The sequence below is a fragment of the Danio rerio genome, chromosome 11 (assembly GCF_052040795.2).
Source record: "Danio rerio strain M-AB ecotype USA chromosome 11, GRCz13ab, whole genome shotgun sequence".
Classification (NCBI taxonomy): domain Eukaryota; kingdom Metazoa; phylum Chordata; class Actinopteri; order Cypriniformes; family Danionidae; genus Danio; species Danio rerio.
Genome location: NC_141031.1, coordinates 5,532,465 through 5,552,061, shown reverse-complemented (window position 1 = coordinate 5,552,061; position 19,597 = coordinate 5,532,465). Strand labels below are relative to the sequence as shown.

General features: G+C 38.6%; 1 protein-coding gene and 1 long non-coding RNA gene across 4 annotated transcripts in view; one reads left to right on the top strand and one right to left on the bottom strand.

Annotated features, from left to right (window-relative positions):
• The window catches only part of ptprga (protein tyrosine phosphatase receptor type Ga), a 514,388-nt gene that overhangs the window by 96,242 nt on the left and 398,549 nt on the right, over positions 1 to 19,597 (bottom strand). For all 3 annotated transcript variants that reach the window (NM_001329864.1, XM_087272537.1, XM_087272538.1), the window contains 1 exon segment: positions 7,540 to 7,732. In NM_001329864.1, coding sequence (NP_001316793.1) covers positions 7,540 to 7,732 — 193 coding nt within the window.
• On the top strand, positions 15,575 to 18,390 carry LOC147841643 (uncharacterized). The gene is made up of 3 exons (XR_015502332.1): positions 15,575 to 17,212; positions 17,258 to 17,516; positions 17,839 to 18,390. It is a non-coding gene; the product is annotated as an uncharacterized LOC147841643 (long non-coding RNA).

The following is a 19,597-nucleotide window of genomic DNA, read 5'->3' as shown; positions in this document are numbered from 1 at the left end:
AAGACAAAGGAATTGTCTGTAGACCTCAAAGACAGGATTGTCTCGAGGCACAAGGCTGGAGAAGAATACAGAAAAATGTCTGCTGCTCTGAAAGTTCCAATGAGCACAGCGGCCTCCATCATCCGTAAGTGGAAGATGTTTGAAAACCAACCCAGGCTCATTGTGGAAACGCAGTTCCGCGGACGTTTCTGGAGACCGCGGAATACGTCCCGGCAAGTACGTACGGCTGCAGTTTTTATTTTTGCGCTGTTCTCGCATGAACCCACCAGAGGCCACTGTCCGACTGACCGGATGATTGACTGCGCGACTGGCCAATCGGCTGACCCAACCTCCTCCCTCCCTAAACCCAACAAATTTTACCGATTGACCCGCCCGCCCGCTCGCTTCCCAAAACCCGAGCAACAGTTTACAAAAGCTGTCCAAAAAAAGAAAAGCCCTGATATTTTTTTTCTACCACGTTTTCGGATTTCACCGCGTTCTCACCCTGTTACGAAACTCGTTCACTTAATTTTTGGGATTCTGTTTTTGTCTTACCTGATTGCTGGAACCGCTCTTCCCCGGACTCGAAGCTGATCGCTGTGGTCAACTCCTCTCTGATTCTCAAGCCTGCCGACGTACATGGTGAGCTGAGTGGACAAACGGGTTGCAGCGGGAAAGCCCTCCACAAGGAGGTAAGCGGTCGGCCGAAGCGCGAAAGGGAACAGCGTCACACCGCCCCGTAGCGTTCGCTTGAAAAAAATAAATGCAGCCGTACGTACCTCCCGGGACATATTCCGCTGTCTCCAGAAACATCCGAGGGACTTCGTTTTCAGAATGAGCTTGGGTTGTTGAAAACACCAGGGGCCTCAACGCTGCGTACGCACAAAAACTTTGCGTACGCCAGGTTTCACGCTCAGAATCGCTCACGTTTGGATTTACTAACAATGAACTGAACGTGGGAATGTGCGCAGGTTCACGGCAGCTTTCTGGCAGGCGTACGCACATTTTTTGTGTGTGTTTGTTTTATTTCCATTGGCGACTCCTAGAGGCAGTTGTGTTAAATTCTTCTCTACAAAGTGTCTGATCCTTGCAATGGCAGCTGTATGAGACGGGTTCATATAGTAGGTATGTAAGATTTCCATACCATACAGTTGACCAGCTAAACATTAAAGCATAATTTGCAGCGGTCGCCTGTTTTCCCAATGTAATCTGAGCGATCTACCGCACGAACATTGCTATAAAGACACCATCTGAAGATGAATTTGCATGCGTGAATCAGAAACATTTCCATTCAATAAATGTGCATATAAAATATGATGCACAAACTTATTGATGATTCCTACTTGTCTTTCTCTTGATAAATAGTGGGCAAAATCTGATATGTAGCGGGGAAAAAAAGAAAGAATTCATTAGACGCTGGATTCGAGCCGAGTTTATGCTCGAACATGTCAGTACATGATCACATGCTTCTTATGAGGTGCGCCACTGAGACTGCTAAGGGTACTGCAACATTTTTCAGTTATAAACCACACTATTTCTTTTTTAAATGCACTCAGTGCGATGTTCAGACCCAACTGTGTTAACCGTACCAGCTAAACTCTCCCACTCTATTTTTTTCTTTTGTTGTTAATTCCGGAGAACAAACTTGCAAATAACACCGCTTTTCTCCGGTCTACCTCCGAAAGCAGCACCTCCAATTCACATTCTGTTCAAAGTTTCTCTTTTTGCTTGATTTTGCCGTTGCTTTTTCGTTGGGTTTTGCCATTAGCATAGTCATTAGCATATTCATACGGGGGAGGAGGCAGGGAGGGGTTTTGTGCTCGTGCATGTTGCGCTCAGTTTCACGTTCATTCAGATGTACAAAAGAATATGCGTGAGATTCGGCGTACGCAGTGATTCATACATCTGAATTTTTTTCTGCGTACGCACATCTACAGCTTTGTGCGTACGCAATGTTTTAGTAAGATTTCCACGCAAGTCTTCGTACATGAGGTCCCAGGACTCTTCCTAGAGGTGGCCCACCATCTAAGCTGAGTGATCTGGGGAGAAGGGCCTTTGTCAGGGTCATCAATAACCCGATGGTCACTCTGTCTGAGCTCCAGCGTTCTTCTAAGGAGACCAACCACCAACCAACCATCTGTGCAGCAATCCACCAATCAGGCCTGTATGGTAGAGTGGCCAGACGGAAGCCTCTCCCTGTCGGGAATTTGCTAAAAGGCATCTAAAGGACTCTCAGACCATAAGAAACGAAATTCTCTGATCTGATAAGACTAAAACTGAACCCTTTGGAGTGAATGCCAGACGTTACGTTTGGAGAAAACCGGGTACCACTCATCACCAGGCTAATACCATCCCTACAGTGAAGCATGGTGGTGGCAGCATCATACTGCGGGGATGTTTTTCAGCAGCAGGGACTGAAAGACTAGTCAGGATTGAGGGAAAGATGAATGCAGCAATGTACAGAGACATCCTGAATGAAAACCTGCTTCAAAGTGCTCATGACATCAGACTGGAGCGACTGTTCATCTTCCAGCAGGACCCAAAGCACACCATGAAAATATCATTGGAGTGGCTTCACAACAACTTGGTGAATGTCCTTGAGTGGGCCAGCCAGAGCCCAGACCTAACTCCTATTGAACATCACTGGCGAGATCTGAAAATGTTCATCATCAAATCTTCAGCAACTGTGTGATGCTATCATATCAATATGAACCAAAATCTCAAGGGGAATATTTTCAGTACCTTGTTGAAGCTATGCCACGAAGGATTAGGACAGTTCTGAAGGCAAAATGGTGTCCTACCCGGTACTAGTAAGGTGTACCCAATAAAGTGATTGTAGTTGTACATTTTTAATTTAATATATATTTTTTAAAGGATTAATTAAATATCACCATAATGTAGTGTCAACAAATAACTTCAACTCATGTGAACTTCATTAATCTCCAATATTTAAAACAGCTTTTAGCCTGTACATATTTAAACGCACTGTTTTAATGAACTCAAATGACTTGCGTCTATAAAACATCTGGCCTGGATTTAATAAATCAACTGTAATAAATTGGATAACAATGTCGCATTAATATTTGTACAACATATTTCTTCATAATTAACATGTTCAAAATGCACAGTGGGTAAAACTTCATCTTAATAGCATTTGATTATAAATGCTAAACTGACCAAAAACATTAAATCATTTAAAAATTACAACACCATGTGCAAAGTTAAAATAAATGATGTGTAGTGGCTAATGGATACAAAATGTATCTTAACAGGAAGCTGCCCACCGTAACACAAAATGTGCGTTATTAAAGAGACGAGGATTGTGTGTAGCAGATACGAGATGAACAGACAGAGGTGAGAAAAACAGTGTGTCCTTGAAAAGCTGCAGTTCTGTGCATTTCCTGCAAGCATGGCTGCCACATGGAGCAGAGAAAATAGGCAAGTAAAGACAGAGCGTCTAATGACACAATAGCAGAGGACGGCACCATATGCCACCTACTCACTCTCATTACACACACTCATGCATTTGCTCATGCATTATGAGTAAGCACTAACGAGGGGAATTTGAATCTATTTGAGTTGAATTTGTATCTAAAAAGAGTCTTATGATAGTTAGAGTAACGCAGTACCAGTGTTGGGGAGTAACTAGTTACACGTAACAGCGTTACGTAATCTAATTACGAAATAAATGTAACAGTAATTCATTACAGTTACTGACAAAAATGTGTAACTACATTACAGTTACTTATGAAAATGTTAAAGATTACAAATGGGGTTACATCTAAAAAAATATTCTTTAAAAATCTGGGATATGTTGATTAATATTAATCTGTTGCTTTGCCTGTTTTTGATATGCACGATGCTTTCTGCTAAGGCGATTTATTAAAGTGGTGCTACTCTACCATAACTACACTGAGTAATGTGGCGGTAGCATCGCTACTTTATAAATCAAATTGCTTTTCAGTAGCGCAGCTATTTTTTTAGTCAAGTAGCGTGGTAGTGTCCACACAAGCTACATTTACCTATCGCAGATCAATAAGTGATGGAACTGGCATTCACGGAGCTGTGAGGCCAGTGTCTAGCGCAGAGGTTCTCAAAGTGGGGGTTGGGACCCCCCGAGGGGTCGCGGGACAATGAAGGGGGGGGTCGCCTGGTGATTTTCAAAAATCAATTAATTTTTATTAAACCTCAAAACTTACTGTATTTTATCAATAACCTACTGATGAGAAAAAATAGTTGTTTATAGTTACTATAAACTATATAGTTACTATAGTAGCTTATAGTTACTAATTCTATTGGATTGCGACTTCTCGGGTAATTACATTATACTAAAGACACAGCAATACTGTCAGATGCAGCAGATTTTGTAACACCAGGTTAAACTTTCTAGCCCATTTACAGCACTGACATACATAAAAAAAACAAAGAATAGACTTGGGTCTATTGGTGTGTGTGTGCGTCATTGCATACAAGGTTTCTGTATTTATAACCACCACCTCAGAGAATATTGGGGGTCACGAATCACTGGCATTCTCATTTTAGGGGTCGCGGGCTGAAAAGTTTGGGAACCCCTGGTCTAGCGGATGAAAATAAAGTCATAGGACGGGGTTGTTGCTATATCTGATATGGATGCGGGCGGAAGTTAAGGAGAATTATTTATATTATTTATTAAATTTTCTATTTATTGTATTTTATTAATGTCTACCCCACCTCAACTCGAAACCCAACCGTCACAGTAATGTAAAAACAGTAGTTGTCCTGAGTATTATTTATGTTATCTTTTAAATTACTGAATAAATGATATTTTTTATTTAACGCCTACCCCCACCATCACAGCATTGTAAAAATATGAATTATTGTTATACAGTGTCTTAAAAAACGCTGCTATATTAATGTGCATATCAAATCTGAGTATCCGATCTAGACTTTACAATATGACGGCGAAAATGACGATTTCTTCTTCAAACTTTTTGGTGCCTTACTGCCACCTCTTGCTCTGGTAGGTGATGTCTCTAACCAAGGCTAACACAAAAGATATTTGCTTGATGGAAAGATGACTAAGGGAGAAGAGGAGTATATATTTATAGTTGAAGTCAGACTTATTAGCCCCCCTTTGAATTTTTTTTTTTTTTGCTTTTTTAAATATTTCCCAAATGAAGTTTAACAGAGAAATGAATTTTCAAAGTAAGTCTGATAATATTTTTTCTTCTGGAGAAAGACTTATTCATTTTATTTTGGCTAGAATAAAAGCAGTTATTAATTTTTAGCTTTAAGGACAAAATTATTAGCCCCTTTAAGCAAATTCTTTTTCTGACAGCCTACAGAACAAACCATCATTATACAATAACTTGCCTTATTACTGTAACCTGCCCAGTTAACCTAATTAACCCAATTAAGCCTTTAAAAGTCACTTTAAGCTGTATAGAAGCGTCTTGAAAAATATCTAGTAAAATATTATTAACTGTCATCATGACAAATATAAAACAAATCAGTTATTAGAAATGAATTATTAAAACTATTATGATTATAAATGTGTTGAAAATATCTCTCTTAAACAGAAATTGGGGAAAAAAATAAACAGGTGGTCTAATAATTTTGACATATATATATATATATATATATATATATATATATATATATATATATATATATATATATGTATGTATATATATGTATATGTATATATATATATATATATATATATATATACATACATATACATATATATATATATATATATATATATACATATATATACATACATATATATATATATATATATATATATATATATATATATATATATATATATATATATATATATATATATATATATATATATATATATATATATATATATATATATATACAGGGCTAAAGTATATTATGGTAATTACTAATGTTATTTTTGAGAATGTACTAATGTTACAAAGGAAAAATCTGCAGGTCAAGTAGTATGTTTGTTTACTGTTGCTGGAATTTGATGCATCACCAGATTCTAGAGATCTTGTCAGCAAAATCTTTGTCAAAGCCGGCAACGATGAGATAATCAATACACTACCTGACCAAAGTCTTGTCGTCTATCCAAGTTTTAAAAATAACAAATAATAACTTCACTTCTAGTTAATCATTTGGTATTAGAAGTGGTTTATATGAAATGCAAAGGCCTCTAGATTATGCCCTCTTTACTAAAATAAAATATGATCAAAAATACAAAAATATTAAAAAATATGATCATGCCAAAAATATGATCAAATTATTTAATTTGCTTAGACAAAGTCTTGACTTCTAGTTATTTATTTGGAAAAGTGGCAGAAGGTATCATCTGTTGAACTGCATCGAAAATCATCACAAATACTGCAGAAGACCTACTGGAACCAGCATGGACCCAAGTTTCTCACAGAAATCAGTCAAGTTTGATGAAGGAAAAATGATTTGCGATGACATTCAGTATGAGGGCGTGCGAGAAATCTGCTGAGTGGATGGAAACATCAACAGCATGAGATATCAAGACATAACATTGTGCCCATTACATTACAAACCACAGGAGGGGGCAAATTCTCCAGCAGGATAGCGCTCCTTTTCATACTTCAACCTCCACATCAAAGTTTCTGAGGCAAAGAGGGTCAAGGTGCTGTAGGATTGGCCAGTCCAGTCACCAGATCTCAACATTATTGAGTATGCCTGGAGTAAGATGAAGGAGGAGGCATTGAAGATGAATCCAAAGAATCTTGATGAACTCTGGGACTTCTTTGCCAATTCAGATGACTTTATTAATAAGTAATTTGAGTCACTGCAGAGATGTATGGATGCAGTCTTCCAAGCTCACAGGAGTCAGACACAATATTCATTATTTTTCACTGCAGCATGGTTTTATATTCTGTACTGGACTTTATTTCTGTTAGGTTACAAGTCTTTTGTCTAACCAAAGTCAGACCTTACTGTCCTATTTAAATAATTCATATATTTTTAGATTATATTTTATTTTGGTAAAACAAGTGTAATCTGGGGACATCACAGTGGCGCAGTGGGTAGCACGATGCTAAGGGGCCTGTTTCGAGCCTCGGCTGGGTCAGTTGGCATTTTTGTGTGGAGTTTGCATGTTCTCCCTGTGTTTGCGGGCTAGACCAAATCTGTGATTTTTTTGTATGATTTCTGTGCGGATTTTTGTCAAAATATAATAAAAAACAAAAAACAAAAAACAGCATTTATGAAAAGGTTTTTGACAGCATAGGAGCTAAAAACCTAACACACATAAAAAAAATTACAATAACTAATATTTAATGTATTACACTTTGGAAGTAAATTGCCCAAAATCTCACATAACTTATATGAGGGACTGCTATATGACCATCTGGTTTGGTAAAAGACAACCAATCAGCTGTGAGCCCGTCGGCCAATAGAAGCCTCAGTGTGTAGTATAATTCATTACATGTAACTTACTGTATTATCAGGGCCAGACAGAATCTGTGAACTTTTTTGTGATGTCAGTGCAGAATGTTGTAAAAACATCTGGCTTGGTAGAAGACAGCCAATCAGCTGTGAGGAGAGCCCGCTCACCTTTAGAAGCCTCTGTACCGTACGGGTTCCCCGGGGGGTAAGTCAAATCAGGCAGCCACGCGTCTTTGACAGCGGATTTGAAGACCTCTCGGTTGTCCAGACTCTGGAGTGGCCGGAAGTTGTTACGCAGGTATTCCACAGATTTAACATGATCCTGCTGCTCCGTGGTGAAGATGGAGTAGAACGCCTCCAGCTGAGAAAAAGAGAGAGAGAGAGAGAGAGAGAGAATTTAGTATGTTTTCACATCTATCTCTTATTTTTCAGTAAGTCATCCCTCAAGATGTCTTTTTTTTTCACTCCTTCCAAACTGGCGACTCGGAGGAATGTTATTTCAGCTCACGGACTGATCAAAGACCAAAAACATGACCGACTGTCTGTCTTATTTTCGCCTCTGCCATGCCTCACTAACCTCCTGCATCGTTCCCGCTCTCGCTTTCATAAAACACTGAATGCTCAGAAAGCCAAAAGCCAAAAACTAAATCCGAAGAAATCTGGAGTCATTTGATGGGGCACTTGAACTAAAGCACGCTGTAAGAGGAGCCACAGGTTGTGTGTGTGTGTGTATATGTGTGGGGAATGTGTTTCTACTATTGAGAAACAGCACTTTGGAGACTGTTGGAGGATAAAGGTGGGTTTGATTTAGCCAAGTATGATGTGATACTGGATTAACGTAACTGTATGTTGATCATGGAACATCATTCCTGGTTAAAAATATAATCCATAACCCTAAACCTAAACCTAATAGTCAAATTATTCCCCAAATCAGAGAGGATTAATAGTTGGATAAGAATGATATATAACTATCTGGCACATAACACTAACTGGGCCAGACAGAATCTGCAGACATTTTGTGTTATTTATGCACAGAATTTTGTAAAAAAATTAGCAGATTTATGTGGAATGTTTTTGAAGTATCATAACTAGTGTTTGTATATATATATATATATATATATATATATATATATATATATATATATATATATATATATATATATATATATATATATATATACATATATATATATATACATATATATATATATATATATATATATATATATATATATATATATATATATATATATATAAAATATTATATATATATAATATTATATATGTATATATAAATATATATATATATATATACACACACATACATATATATATATATATATATATATATATATATATATATACATACATATGTACACACACACACACACACATATATATAAACATATATAAACATATATATATATATATATATATATATATATATATATACATATAAACATATATATATATATATATACATATAAACATATACACACACACACACACACACACACACACATAAACATATATATATATATATATATATATATATATATATATATATATATATATATATATATATATTTATTATTATTTTTTTTTAATATTATTATTAATATTATTATTATTTATATTTTTTTACTTTTTTTTAATGTTTGTAAATCCAATTAGATCCACTTGTTTGGCAAACAGAGCAAGTCTCTCATATTAAAGTTGGGCCAATAGATGATGCCATTGTCCATCACCGATGGCCAATAAACAACACAATGCTGAACTCGTTGCAAACTTGGTCGAAAAATACACACTCAGGCCCCGTTTACACTAATACGTCTTAATATTAAAATGGCATTTTTAGAACGAAAATGATCCATATCCACACCGTGTTTTACATAGCATTTCTGAACAGCCCTCCGTCCACTGAAAACGCACATCACGTGACCACACACACACACACAGTCACACACACTGTCATGCGCTCGTCTGAGCTCCAGTGTGCAGTGCACGTCGGACAGTTTATCAAGGATGTACCGCTGGATCGTGTCTCACTATAGTTGTTAAACGTGATATTCAGACATCCCAAGTCTCCCAGAAATTCCGGGAGTCTCTATGCATTTGCGATAGACTACCGGAATTTCCCAGGAATGCCTGTAAACGAGTGATAATCTCCCGGAAATCATGCGTCTGCCTCCCAGTCCTCAAATAAGTCGCGCACCCTTCTCATCCCTCATCACCGGATCCCTCCTCGCTCTTTAGACACGTCGCACGCACTCTGTCAAACAGTCTCGTCTTGGTTTTGGAGACGTATGCGTCACCATATGGGACATAAGAATAGGACGTGTGTTTGGATATAACTCATTTTTTTGACCACACTTTATTATTACTTGTTTGCTGGAAATTAGAACTTAATTTATGAATAGTTTAGAAACAATCCGGTCGGCGGATTGGGGAAGTCCCAGAGTAAAATGAGAAAATATGATACACTGGTGTTTTGGAATATGGAAAAACTGTATCTAAAAGGGCAGCTAAAAGATTTGACTTGGGACATCACCATACTGGCGGATGTCACTATGGTATAGCAGAGTAATTACAATAAGTGAGACCCGAGACATGACTTGCCACAGATAACTCTTGTGGGGGGTTAAAGTCCCTGGCGTTTGGCTGAGATCAATACCTTTTATTACGTTTGGCAGGCCAAAGCAATCTACTCCCGGGAGGGGGGTTAAAATAAGGGGACGTGCAATTTACTTTCAGAAGGAAGTTGAAATTGGGGGGCACGTAATTAGAGCTGTAAAGCTTAACTTTTAAATTTAGGTGAAAAAAATCGAATCTGAGTGGCGCAGTAGGTAATGCTGTGCCCTCACAGCAAGAAGGTCGCTGGTTCGAGCCTCGGCTCAGTTGGCGTTTCTGTGTGGAGTTTGCATGTTCTCCCTGCATCACGTGGGTTTCACCTGGTGCTCCGGTTTCGCCCACTGTCCAAATGCAGTACAGGTGAATTTGGTAGGCTAAACTGTCCATAGTGTATGAGTTTGTGTGTGTGAATGTTTCACAGAGATGGGTTGCGGCTGGAAGGGCATCCACTGCGTAAAAACTTGCTGGATAAGTTGGCGGTTCATTACGCTGTGGCGACCTGGGATTAATAAAAGGACTAAGCCGACAAGAGAATGAATGAATGAATGAATGAATGAATGAATGAAAATCGAATCTGTTGGTAACATCTAATAGATTAAAAGGTACCAAAAAAGTCCACAGAGGGGGGGCTGATCATCAGAATTGGTAAGTCCCAGAGCAAAGTGAGAAAATATGATACATCTGTGTTGTTTTTATATTATTCAGTCATTCATTTTCTTGTCGGCTTAGTCCCTTTATTAATTTAGGGTCGCCACAGCAGAATGAACCGCCAACTTATCCAGCAAGTTTTTTACGCAGCGGATGCCCTTCCTGCCGCAACCAATCTCTGGGAAACATCCACACACACATATTTACACACACACTCATACACTACGGACAATTTAGCCTACCCAATTCACCTGTATCGCATGTCTTTGGACTTTGGGAGAAACCGGAGCACCCGGAGGAAACCCACGCGAAGGCAAGGAGAACATGCAAACTCCACACAGAAACGGCAACTGAGCCGAGGTTCGAACCAGCGACCTTCTTGCTGTGAGGCGACAGCATTACCTACTGCGCCACTGCCTCACCTAGTTTTTATATTATTAGTTTCTATTTTATTTGTACTTGTCTCTTTCAATCCTGTTTATGTAAAGCACTTTGAATAGCCACTGTGTATGAAATGTGCTATATAAATAAACCTGCCTCGCCTTGCTCTCATGGTTTTCAGCCCCACCCCCTCACTACACAAACCATCAAGTGCGCTATATAATTCTTCATTCCTAAATGCTTTACCACACAAGTCTGATTCGTGACGTCACTTCCACACAGAGACTCGCTGTGCGACAATATGTTGCTCTCGAATTATCTCCTAATCACAATCCTCATCTATTAATCCCTCATATGCCGAAACCTCGCTTCTAAACAGCTTATCAGGATTGGGCACCGGCTACAAAAGCACGTCTTACATTGTGTACGATTCTTAGTGCGGTAGTAATCCAGGACAGATTTGTTGCGTGTTTATGAAATGACTGCGCATCATGGGTATGAAGGTTAAGTAATCCCTTGTGGGAAATCACAGCAACAGGGCTGTTCTGGGTCACACATCTGTCTGTGTCTGTCTGCGTGTGTGTGTCACTGCTCAAAAGACATGCTGGAGTCTGATGGTTGAGTAATCCCTTATGGCAAATGCCATAGCAACAGGGCATTCTTGGGGCAAACAGCGAGGTGTGTGTGTGTGATGTCCACCTCTGCTCCAGATGTTGCAAATGCAGTAGACTGACTGAGCATCGATCGGCTCTTAAAGCGCCCCAGAGCTCCGTCTGTCAGTCTCCGTGACCTACTTCCTGCTTTGATGAAGAACAAAGGAGCAAGAAACATGGGGAGTGAAGGACAACTGTCTCCCTCCATAGACTCACTTATATCTGCCTCGGCTGTGTTTCCTTTTAAACAAAATCACCTAGAGACCAAAGGGAACAAAGGAACTTTAAGAGGTGTCAAATGAGAGCAGAAAGCTTCTGCGGGCAGCGTTTTACGGCTCTGAAGAAGGGACTGTGTCTTCCTGTTTAAAGCTCGGTGAGCCGTGACCTATACAAATATCACTTCCTGCAGTTTGATCTGACGGGCTTGAAACATTTGGATACAGATGGTGGTGACTCATCTGACAAAACTCTGGGCTATTACTAGACAGATTTACTGTGATAAGCTGAAAAAAGTCATGTAAATGTCCCAGTAACATGTCATAAATGGTTTCAACTTTAAGATTTTTTTACCTATTAAAGTGAGTCATGATTTACTCACCCTGGCATTGTTGTTACATAAAATATGATTTTAAAAAAAAAAAAAAGTTGAGGTCAGAAATATTAGCCCCCCTTTGATTTTATTTTCTATTTTAAGTATTTCCCAAATGATGTTTAACAGAGCAAGGCAAGGTAAGTTTATTTATATAGCACATTTTATACACTGTGGCAATGCAAAGTGCTTTAAATAAACAAGAATAAAAATAGACAAGTATAAGAATAATAGAAAAAATATTAAAAATGATTAAAAACAGATGAAAATGAGTTAAAATAGGTTATTCAAAAATGAAAAAGGAAACAAAGACATAATAGTGCGATCTGTTGGACGCAGCACAGTGCTCATTCAGTAAAGGCACAGCTAAACAGATGTGTTTTCAGTCTTGATTTGAACGTGCCTAATGTTGGAGCACATCTGATCATTTCTGTAAGCTGATTCCAGCAGCAGGGGGCGCTGTTAGTAGTTGAAGGCAGATTCACCCTGCTTTGACTGAACTTTCGGAATTTCTAGTTTATTTGGTCCTAATCATCTGAGTGATCTGTTAGGTTTGTATTCAGTGAGGATATCTGTAATGTATTGAGGTCCTAGGCCATTTAGTGATTTATAGACAAGTAGTAATACTTTAAAATCTATTCTGAATGTAACAGGGAGCCGGTGGAAAGACCTGAGGACAGGTGTGATGTGCTCTGATTTCCTGCTTCTGGTCAGAATTCTGGCCGCAGCATTCTGGATGAGCTGCAACTGTCTGACTGTCTTTTTGGGAATCCACCCTGCTGCTGATAAAAGCATGAACAGGTTTCTCTAAGTCCCCACTGGAAACAAAGCATCTAACCCTTGCAATGTTTCCGAGATGGTAGTATGCCGATTTACTAACTGCCTTGACTATTGAAACTCAGATCTGACTCCAGAGTCACACCAAGATTCTTGACCTTATTTTATGTTGCTTGACCTTTAGAGCCATGGTACGCATTCACCTTGAGAACCTCATCTCTGCTCCCAAACGCAATCACTTTAGTTTTCTCTTTGTTTAACTGAAGAAAGTTTTGAAACACCCAACTGTTCATTTCATCAATACACTGGCAGAGGGTGTCGATGGGGCTTTAGTAAATAGGCAGTAAGGCTAAGTAGATCTGAGTGTCATAAGCATAGCTGTGGTAGGAGATTTGTTTTTTGGAGCAAGGAGGATTGGAGCAAGAATTGGAGATTTAGAGCGAAGAAGTGATCACAGTATATGTCTGATAATATTTTTTCTTCTGGAGAAAGTCTTATTTGTTTTATTTCGGCTAGAGTAAAAGCAGATTTGAATTTTTAAGGTTTAAACTTTTTAAGGTCAGTATTATTAGCCCCTTTAAGCTATTTATTTTTTTGATTGTCTACAAAACAAACCATCATTATACAATAACTTGCATAATCACCCTAACCTGCCTTGTTTACCTAATTAACCTATTTAAACCTTTAAATGTCACTTTAAGCTGTATAGAAGTTTCTTGAAAAAGATCTAGTAAAATATTAATTACTGTCATCATGGCAAAGATAAAATAAATCAGTTATTAGAAATGAGTTATTAAAACTATTATGTTTAGAAATGTGTTGAAAATATATTTTCTCTGTTAAAAAGAAATTGGGGAAAACATAAACAGAGGGGTTTAGAATTCAGGGGGGGCTAATAATTTGACTTCAATTGTGTGCGTATATATATATATATATATATATATATATATATATATATATATATATATATATATATATATATATATATATATATATATGCATTCCAAAACAAATCTTATATTATCAAACACTGCTAAGTTTTGATATTAAAGTGCTGTGTTCGTCAATGTCTGGCTCAGCGCCAGCCTCCACGGAAGAGACAGAACTTGCTTCTTTGGCAAGGTGACAGGTGGCAGTACTGAAAAAAAGTCTAGGATGTTTGCCAATTAAAAGGCCTCGGAATAACTAACCAATCAAAACACATTTAATTTTTCGGAAGGTTGGACTTCATCAAACCCGGAACTAATCAAACCGTTTGTACAAGGCTGGGGAGAAAGGTATTGCAATAATGTATTTTTTTTTTTCACCAAGCATGAGAGCATGTTCTAGTACACCCCCCGAACAGAATCAAAACTTTGTAAAAGGGCATAATAGGACTCCTTAAAAGATACAATTCAGCTAGAAATGAACATTCTGTCTTCATTTTCTCTCCCTTTTGATGAATATAAAAGAAATCATTAGACATAAACTTCCAAAGTATTTATATCCTACTCTGGATGTTGATGGCTACAGGTTTGAAAAATTCTTCTAAATAGCTTCTTTTGTGTTCAATAGAAAAAAAAAAAAACAGCAGCTCATAGTAAACAAGGGTAACACTTTATTTTAATGGTCCGTTAGAGTATTAGTAGACTGTCTGCTTAATATCTGTTGATACTGCTCCTTAACAGACATTTAACTGACTATAAGAAACTTTGCAAGTACATGTCAACTGAAACTAACCCCAACCTAACATTCTACTTATAATCTACTGAGAATTAGCTGGCATGTAGATGCAATGTAACCTAAATTCAACAAATGGACCATCAAAATAAAGTGTGACCTAAACAAGTTATCAGTTGTATACTACTGCTTCTCAACCACTTTCCTGGAGGACAACCAGCTCTGCACATTTTCCATGTCTCCTTAACCAAACACACCTGACTCAGATCATCAGCTCCGACTGAAAGACTTGTAATGGGTGTGACACACAAAGGAGACATCCAAAACATGCAGTGCTGGTGGTCTTTCAGGAACGTGGTTGAGAAACACTGTACTGTATTTTAATAAAATAAATAAAGCTGCAAAGGCATCACAGATTGATCTCGTGTGAAATTTGCTTAGCATTCCAAGTGTTTTTGGGTATAATAATTCGGTTAAAAGATATAAATCTTTATATATAAAATAAAAAAATAAATAAATAAACAGAAGAAACAAAGAACACAGTCCATGTATTTTCATCTCTGAGGTGAATCTACTTCTTATGTCTGTCACAGCAGTAAGTTCACATTCATCTGCTGTAGGTGAGTCGGAATCAAACACACAGCCGTGCATAGAGACAAATGGTCAAGGTTAGGATTTTTGTTAAATAAATTGCATTTTGGTCTGTTTTTCACCAAATACCATTTAACATCCCCTGAACACTTTGGTAACTTGAATTCCTTTGCGTCTTTTTATTTTTTAAGCTTAACGCCGGTCGCTATTTACTTCTCTTGCATGGATGAGAGCAAGCAGGACATTTTTTGTGTAATTTCTGCTTTTGTATTTTCTATTCTGTTGGGTTTTGAATAGACGCATGTTCAGGCAGTATCAAGGTGAGAAAGTAATACAGTTACATTTTTGGGTTTTGACTTAAAATGTTGATGAAATATTTACTTTGAAAGTCTGTCAGCTAATTCAATCTGTAAAAAGTCAGTGCTTTTATGTAATATAAAACATTTTTAACATCATAACATTGTTCCTACTTTGTTAATTAATTAATCCTAAAAATGAGCCTCTTCAACCTTATAATGCATTTAAAGAGACCTATTTTGCATTATAAATGTCATATTTTGGTTTTGTTGGTCTCCAAAAACAGCCTGATATCCATGCAAGGTCAAAAAACACTTGAATTGTTTTATAACATGCATTTATTTGTACCTAATTATCCCAGTGACTCCCATATGATTCGTTCAGCGATTCATTTGTTTTCAAACCCCTCCTAAGCGCGATGTTAATCTTCGCTGTTTGTTCCAATGACCCAGTCTGTTGTGATTGGTTGACTGCATTTAGCATGAGACAGAGAGAAATGCCCACCACGGCTATAAAGTCGCAGAGAGTATGTGAGAGCCCAATGCAGGAATGCAGCAAAGCGATGCAGTTAAACACCAGCATATTACTCTACTCTTAATCCTAACCCCAATAATAACAAGTTGATGCATTTCCATGAGATTTGTTCTTATGTTCAAAGCTTTGTAGCTTAATAAGACGAAAATTTCTCTCAAAAACGGTGCAGTTTACATGGTGGCACACACAAAACAGTGCATGACAATTATCAAAGACATTCATCTGAATATGGGTGCAATTAAAGGTAATAAATCAACAACAAAAACATCTGAGAGTGTTCAAATTGTGAATTAGGGCCTACTCACACTATGGCATTCATACCGTGCCCAGGCCCGTTTCCCGGATTGTTTGGTTTGGTGGTGAAGTGTGAGTGCACTGAATCGGGCTCAAGCACGGTTCACTTGGCCGGCCCTGGCCCGGTTGGAAGAGGTGTGCCTGAGCGCAGTTCACTTGGGCTTTGGCGCGGTATGTTTGTAGTGTGAGTGCAAAACGCGCCAAAGCCCGAAACTGAAAGCGAGACGTGGCTTTTAAGGGACTGTTTCATATGGATTTATTAATCATTCTTACTTTTCAGTGAACGCAAACTGCTGTAGCTTATTAAACACGCAAACCCCTCACTGCCCAACAGCTGCGTACCCTTAGCAGACCTCATTCCTGCAGCACGAGAGCTTTATGATTGTTTATGAGCGCCAAAAGTGGCAGATCTGTTCGGCTAAATATCTGACTGCATGTCACCGCATCCCTAAGGACTGTTTGGCGAAATATTTGACTGCATGTCACTGCATAACAAATGACTTAAACTATATAACTATAGAAATCTCCACTGTGCTGCTGAGTGACAGCGCTTCTCACTGAACAGCGCAGCATCGATGACGTAAGCGTGCCCAGGCCTGATTGTGGTGTGAGTGTGGGAGAGATGGGAGGGGGGACAAGCGTGCTTTGGCCCGGTTTGAGGCAACTGTACCTAGAGTGAGTACGGCCTTATATGTTCTTGTGTTCACAATAGGGATGTAACGGTATTGTAAATACCGTCATACCGCAATATTAATTTTTTTCGATATTACCGAAGTCGCATGACTCGGTAAAACTATAGGTCTTCAAAGAAAATTTGCTCAGGCGAATGAAGCGAACGGAAGGTAGCGAAAACTACAATTCCCATCAGCCCATGCTTGACCATCATCCCTTGCGGTCTGTTGTCGCTACAGATCCAGTAATGCGGAAATGGAGTGTGCTGCTAGAAGCGGGGATGAAAAAGCGGTAAAACTCTAAAGCGGGTGTTGTCGCCGTGCGCGTACTGAATAGTGGTGTTGTCGCGCGAGTTCTTATCAGCTGTGTTGTCGCGCGCGTACTGAATAGCGGTGTTGTCGCGCGAGTTCTTATCAGCTGTGTTGTCGCGCTTGTACTGAATAGCGGTGTTGTCGCGCGAGTTCTTATCAGCTGTGTTGTCGCGCGCGTACTGCATAGCGGTGTTGTCGCGCGAGTTCTTATCAGCTGTGTTGTCGCGCGCGTACTGAATAGCGGTGTTGTCGCGCGAGTTCTTATCAGCTGTGTTGTCGCGCGCGTACTGAATAGCGGTGTTGTCGCGCGAGTTCTTATCAGCTGTGTTGTCGCGCGCGTACTGAATAGCGGTGTTGTCGCGCGAGTTCTTATCAGCTGTGTTGTCGCGCGCATACTGAATAGCGGTGTTGTCGCGCGAGTTCTTATCAGCTGTGTTGTCGCGCGCGTACTGAATAGTGGTGTTGTCAGCACACTGTTCAGATTGATGCAGACATGAGATCTCTATCTTACCCATGGTTTGTCCTCTCAAGTGGGGGAAAGACAATGCACAACGTTACCCACTGCTGTCAACCTGGGCCAAGTCATATCTCTCTTGTCCCAGAAACCTCAGTCCCAAATGAGAGGGTTTTTTTCTGTTGCAGGGGACATTGTAAATGCCCAGAGATACCAGCTTTTACCAGATTATAGTTATATGATAATTTTCCTTTAAACCCATCTCTATCTAAGTGAGTGAGTGATTAAATGTTAAATGTGATGAGTTTTCAACAATACTAAATTGAAACTTTATTTTTTTACATGGTTTAATATTTTTTTGTTATTAAAATTGAAGTTCCTGTTTCAAAGCTTACAGATAGATGACTAATTTGTATGTCATTGACACTTTTGGCACTTTTTTGGAGTATTTTCATAAGTGTTGTTTTTTCCTGTAAATGATTCAATAAATACCGTACCGTGACATTTATACCGAGGTATTACCGTACCGTGAAATTCTGATACCGTTACATCCCTAGTTCACAATAAAACAAAATCCATACAAAACATTTTTATTTTTCAGTGTCACATTGGCTAATTTTTTCACAGTTATACACACAATATTAAAGCATATTGAGTATCATTTAGGGTGGCACGGTGGCTCAGAGTTAGCACTGTCGCCTCACAGCAAGAACAAGGTCGCTTGTTTGAGTCCCAGCTGGGTCAGTTGGCATTTCTGTGTGGAGTTTGCATGTTCTCACCTTGTTTGTGTGGGTTTCCTCTTTGAATAATCTGTAGTGAATGATTGTGTCTGTGTGTGTAAATGTGAAGAGTGTATCAGTGTTTCCCACTACTGGGTTGCAGCTGGAAGAGCATCCACTGTGTATAAAATATGTCAGAATAGTTGGCGGTTCATTCTGCTGTGATGACCCCTGATAAATAAGGGACTAAGCCAAAGGAAAATGAATATCATTTAATGCTTGTACTGACACTTAAGCAATAATGCTTTCTCAAACACAAATCTGCTAAACGCATCCATCATAGCCTCATTTTCATTCGTATCAAATGAAATGCGTTCCTTGCCAGTCTGTTTCTATCTAAAATATGTCTTTTACAGTTACAGCCTTACGCCATACTGATATAAATCTTGTAATGACCATGAAATCGCATTGAATCATACATGGCCGGATGAGGTTTACACAGATGTTCTTTGATCTGTTACATGTGAGAGCAAAGCCTCTGTTTGCCATTTCTCTTTTAACGCGCAGTGAGATCAGAAGCCGCAGAGAGGCCAGAGATGGATCGCTTTCTGACATAGACCAACCTTCATAAACAGAAACGGTTGTTGCCGGTCTGTAGAAACTTTAGACCACATTTCTTTTCATGCTAATCTTTATGTGATATCGGAGTCTAACATCGTGAGTTCAAATCAAGATTATTTCAGTAAACCAAAACGAAAACCAAAACTAAAATGATTGGGTCTCACACAGACAAACACATCAGCTAAAAGTTTGATTATTACACACAAAAACATCTATACTATAGACTACTTCTATGTGGTGATGCTATTGGTCAATGAACATTTCCTGCTTGTTTTCAAACTATTTTCTAACTGTAACAAGCAGCAATTCAATCATATTGTCAAAGTCACCAGCGATACAGCCTGTGCAGATTGCTGGTATAAACACGGATCGCTAACGGACATTTCATGGACTAT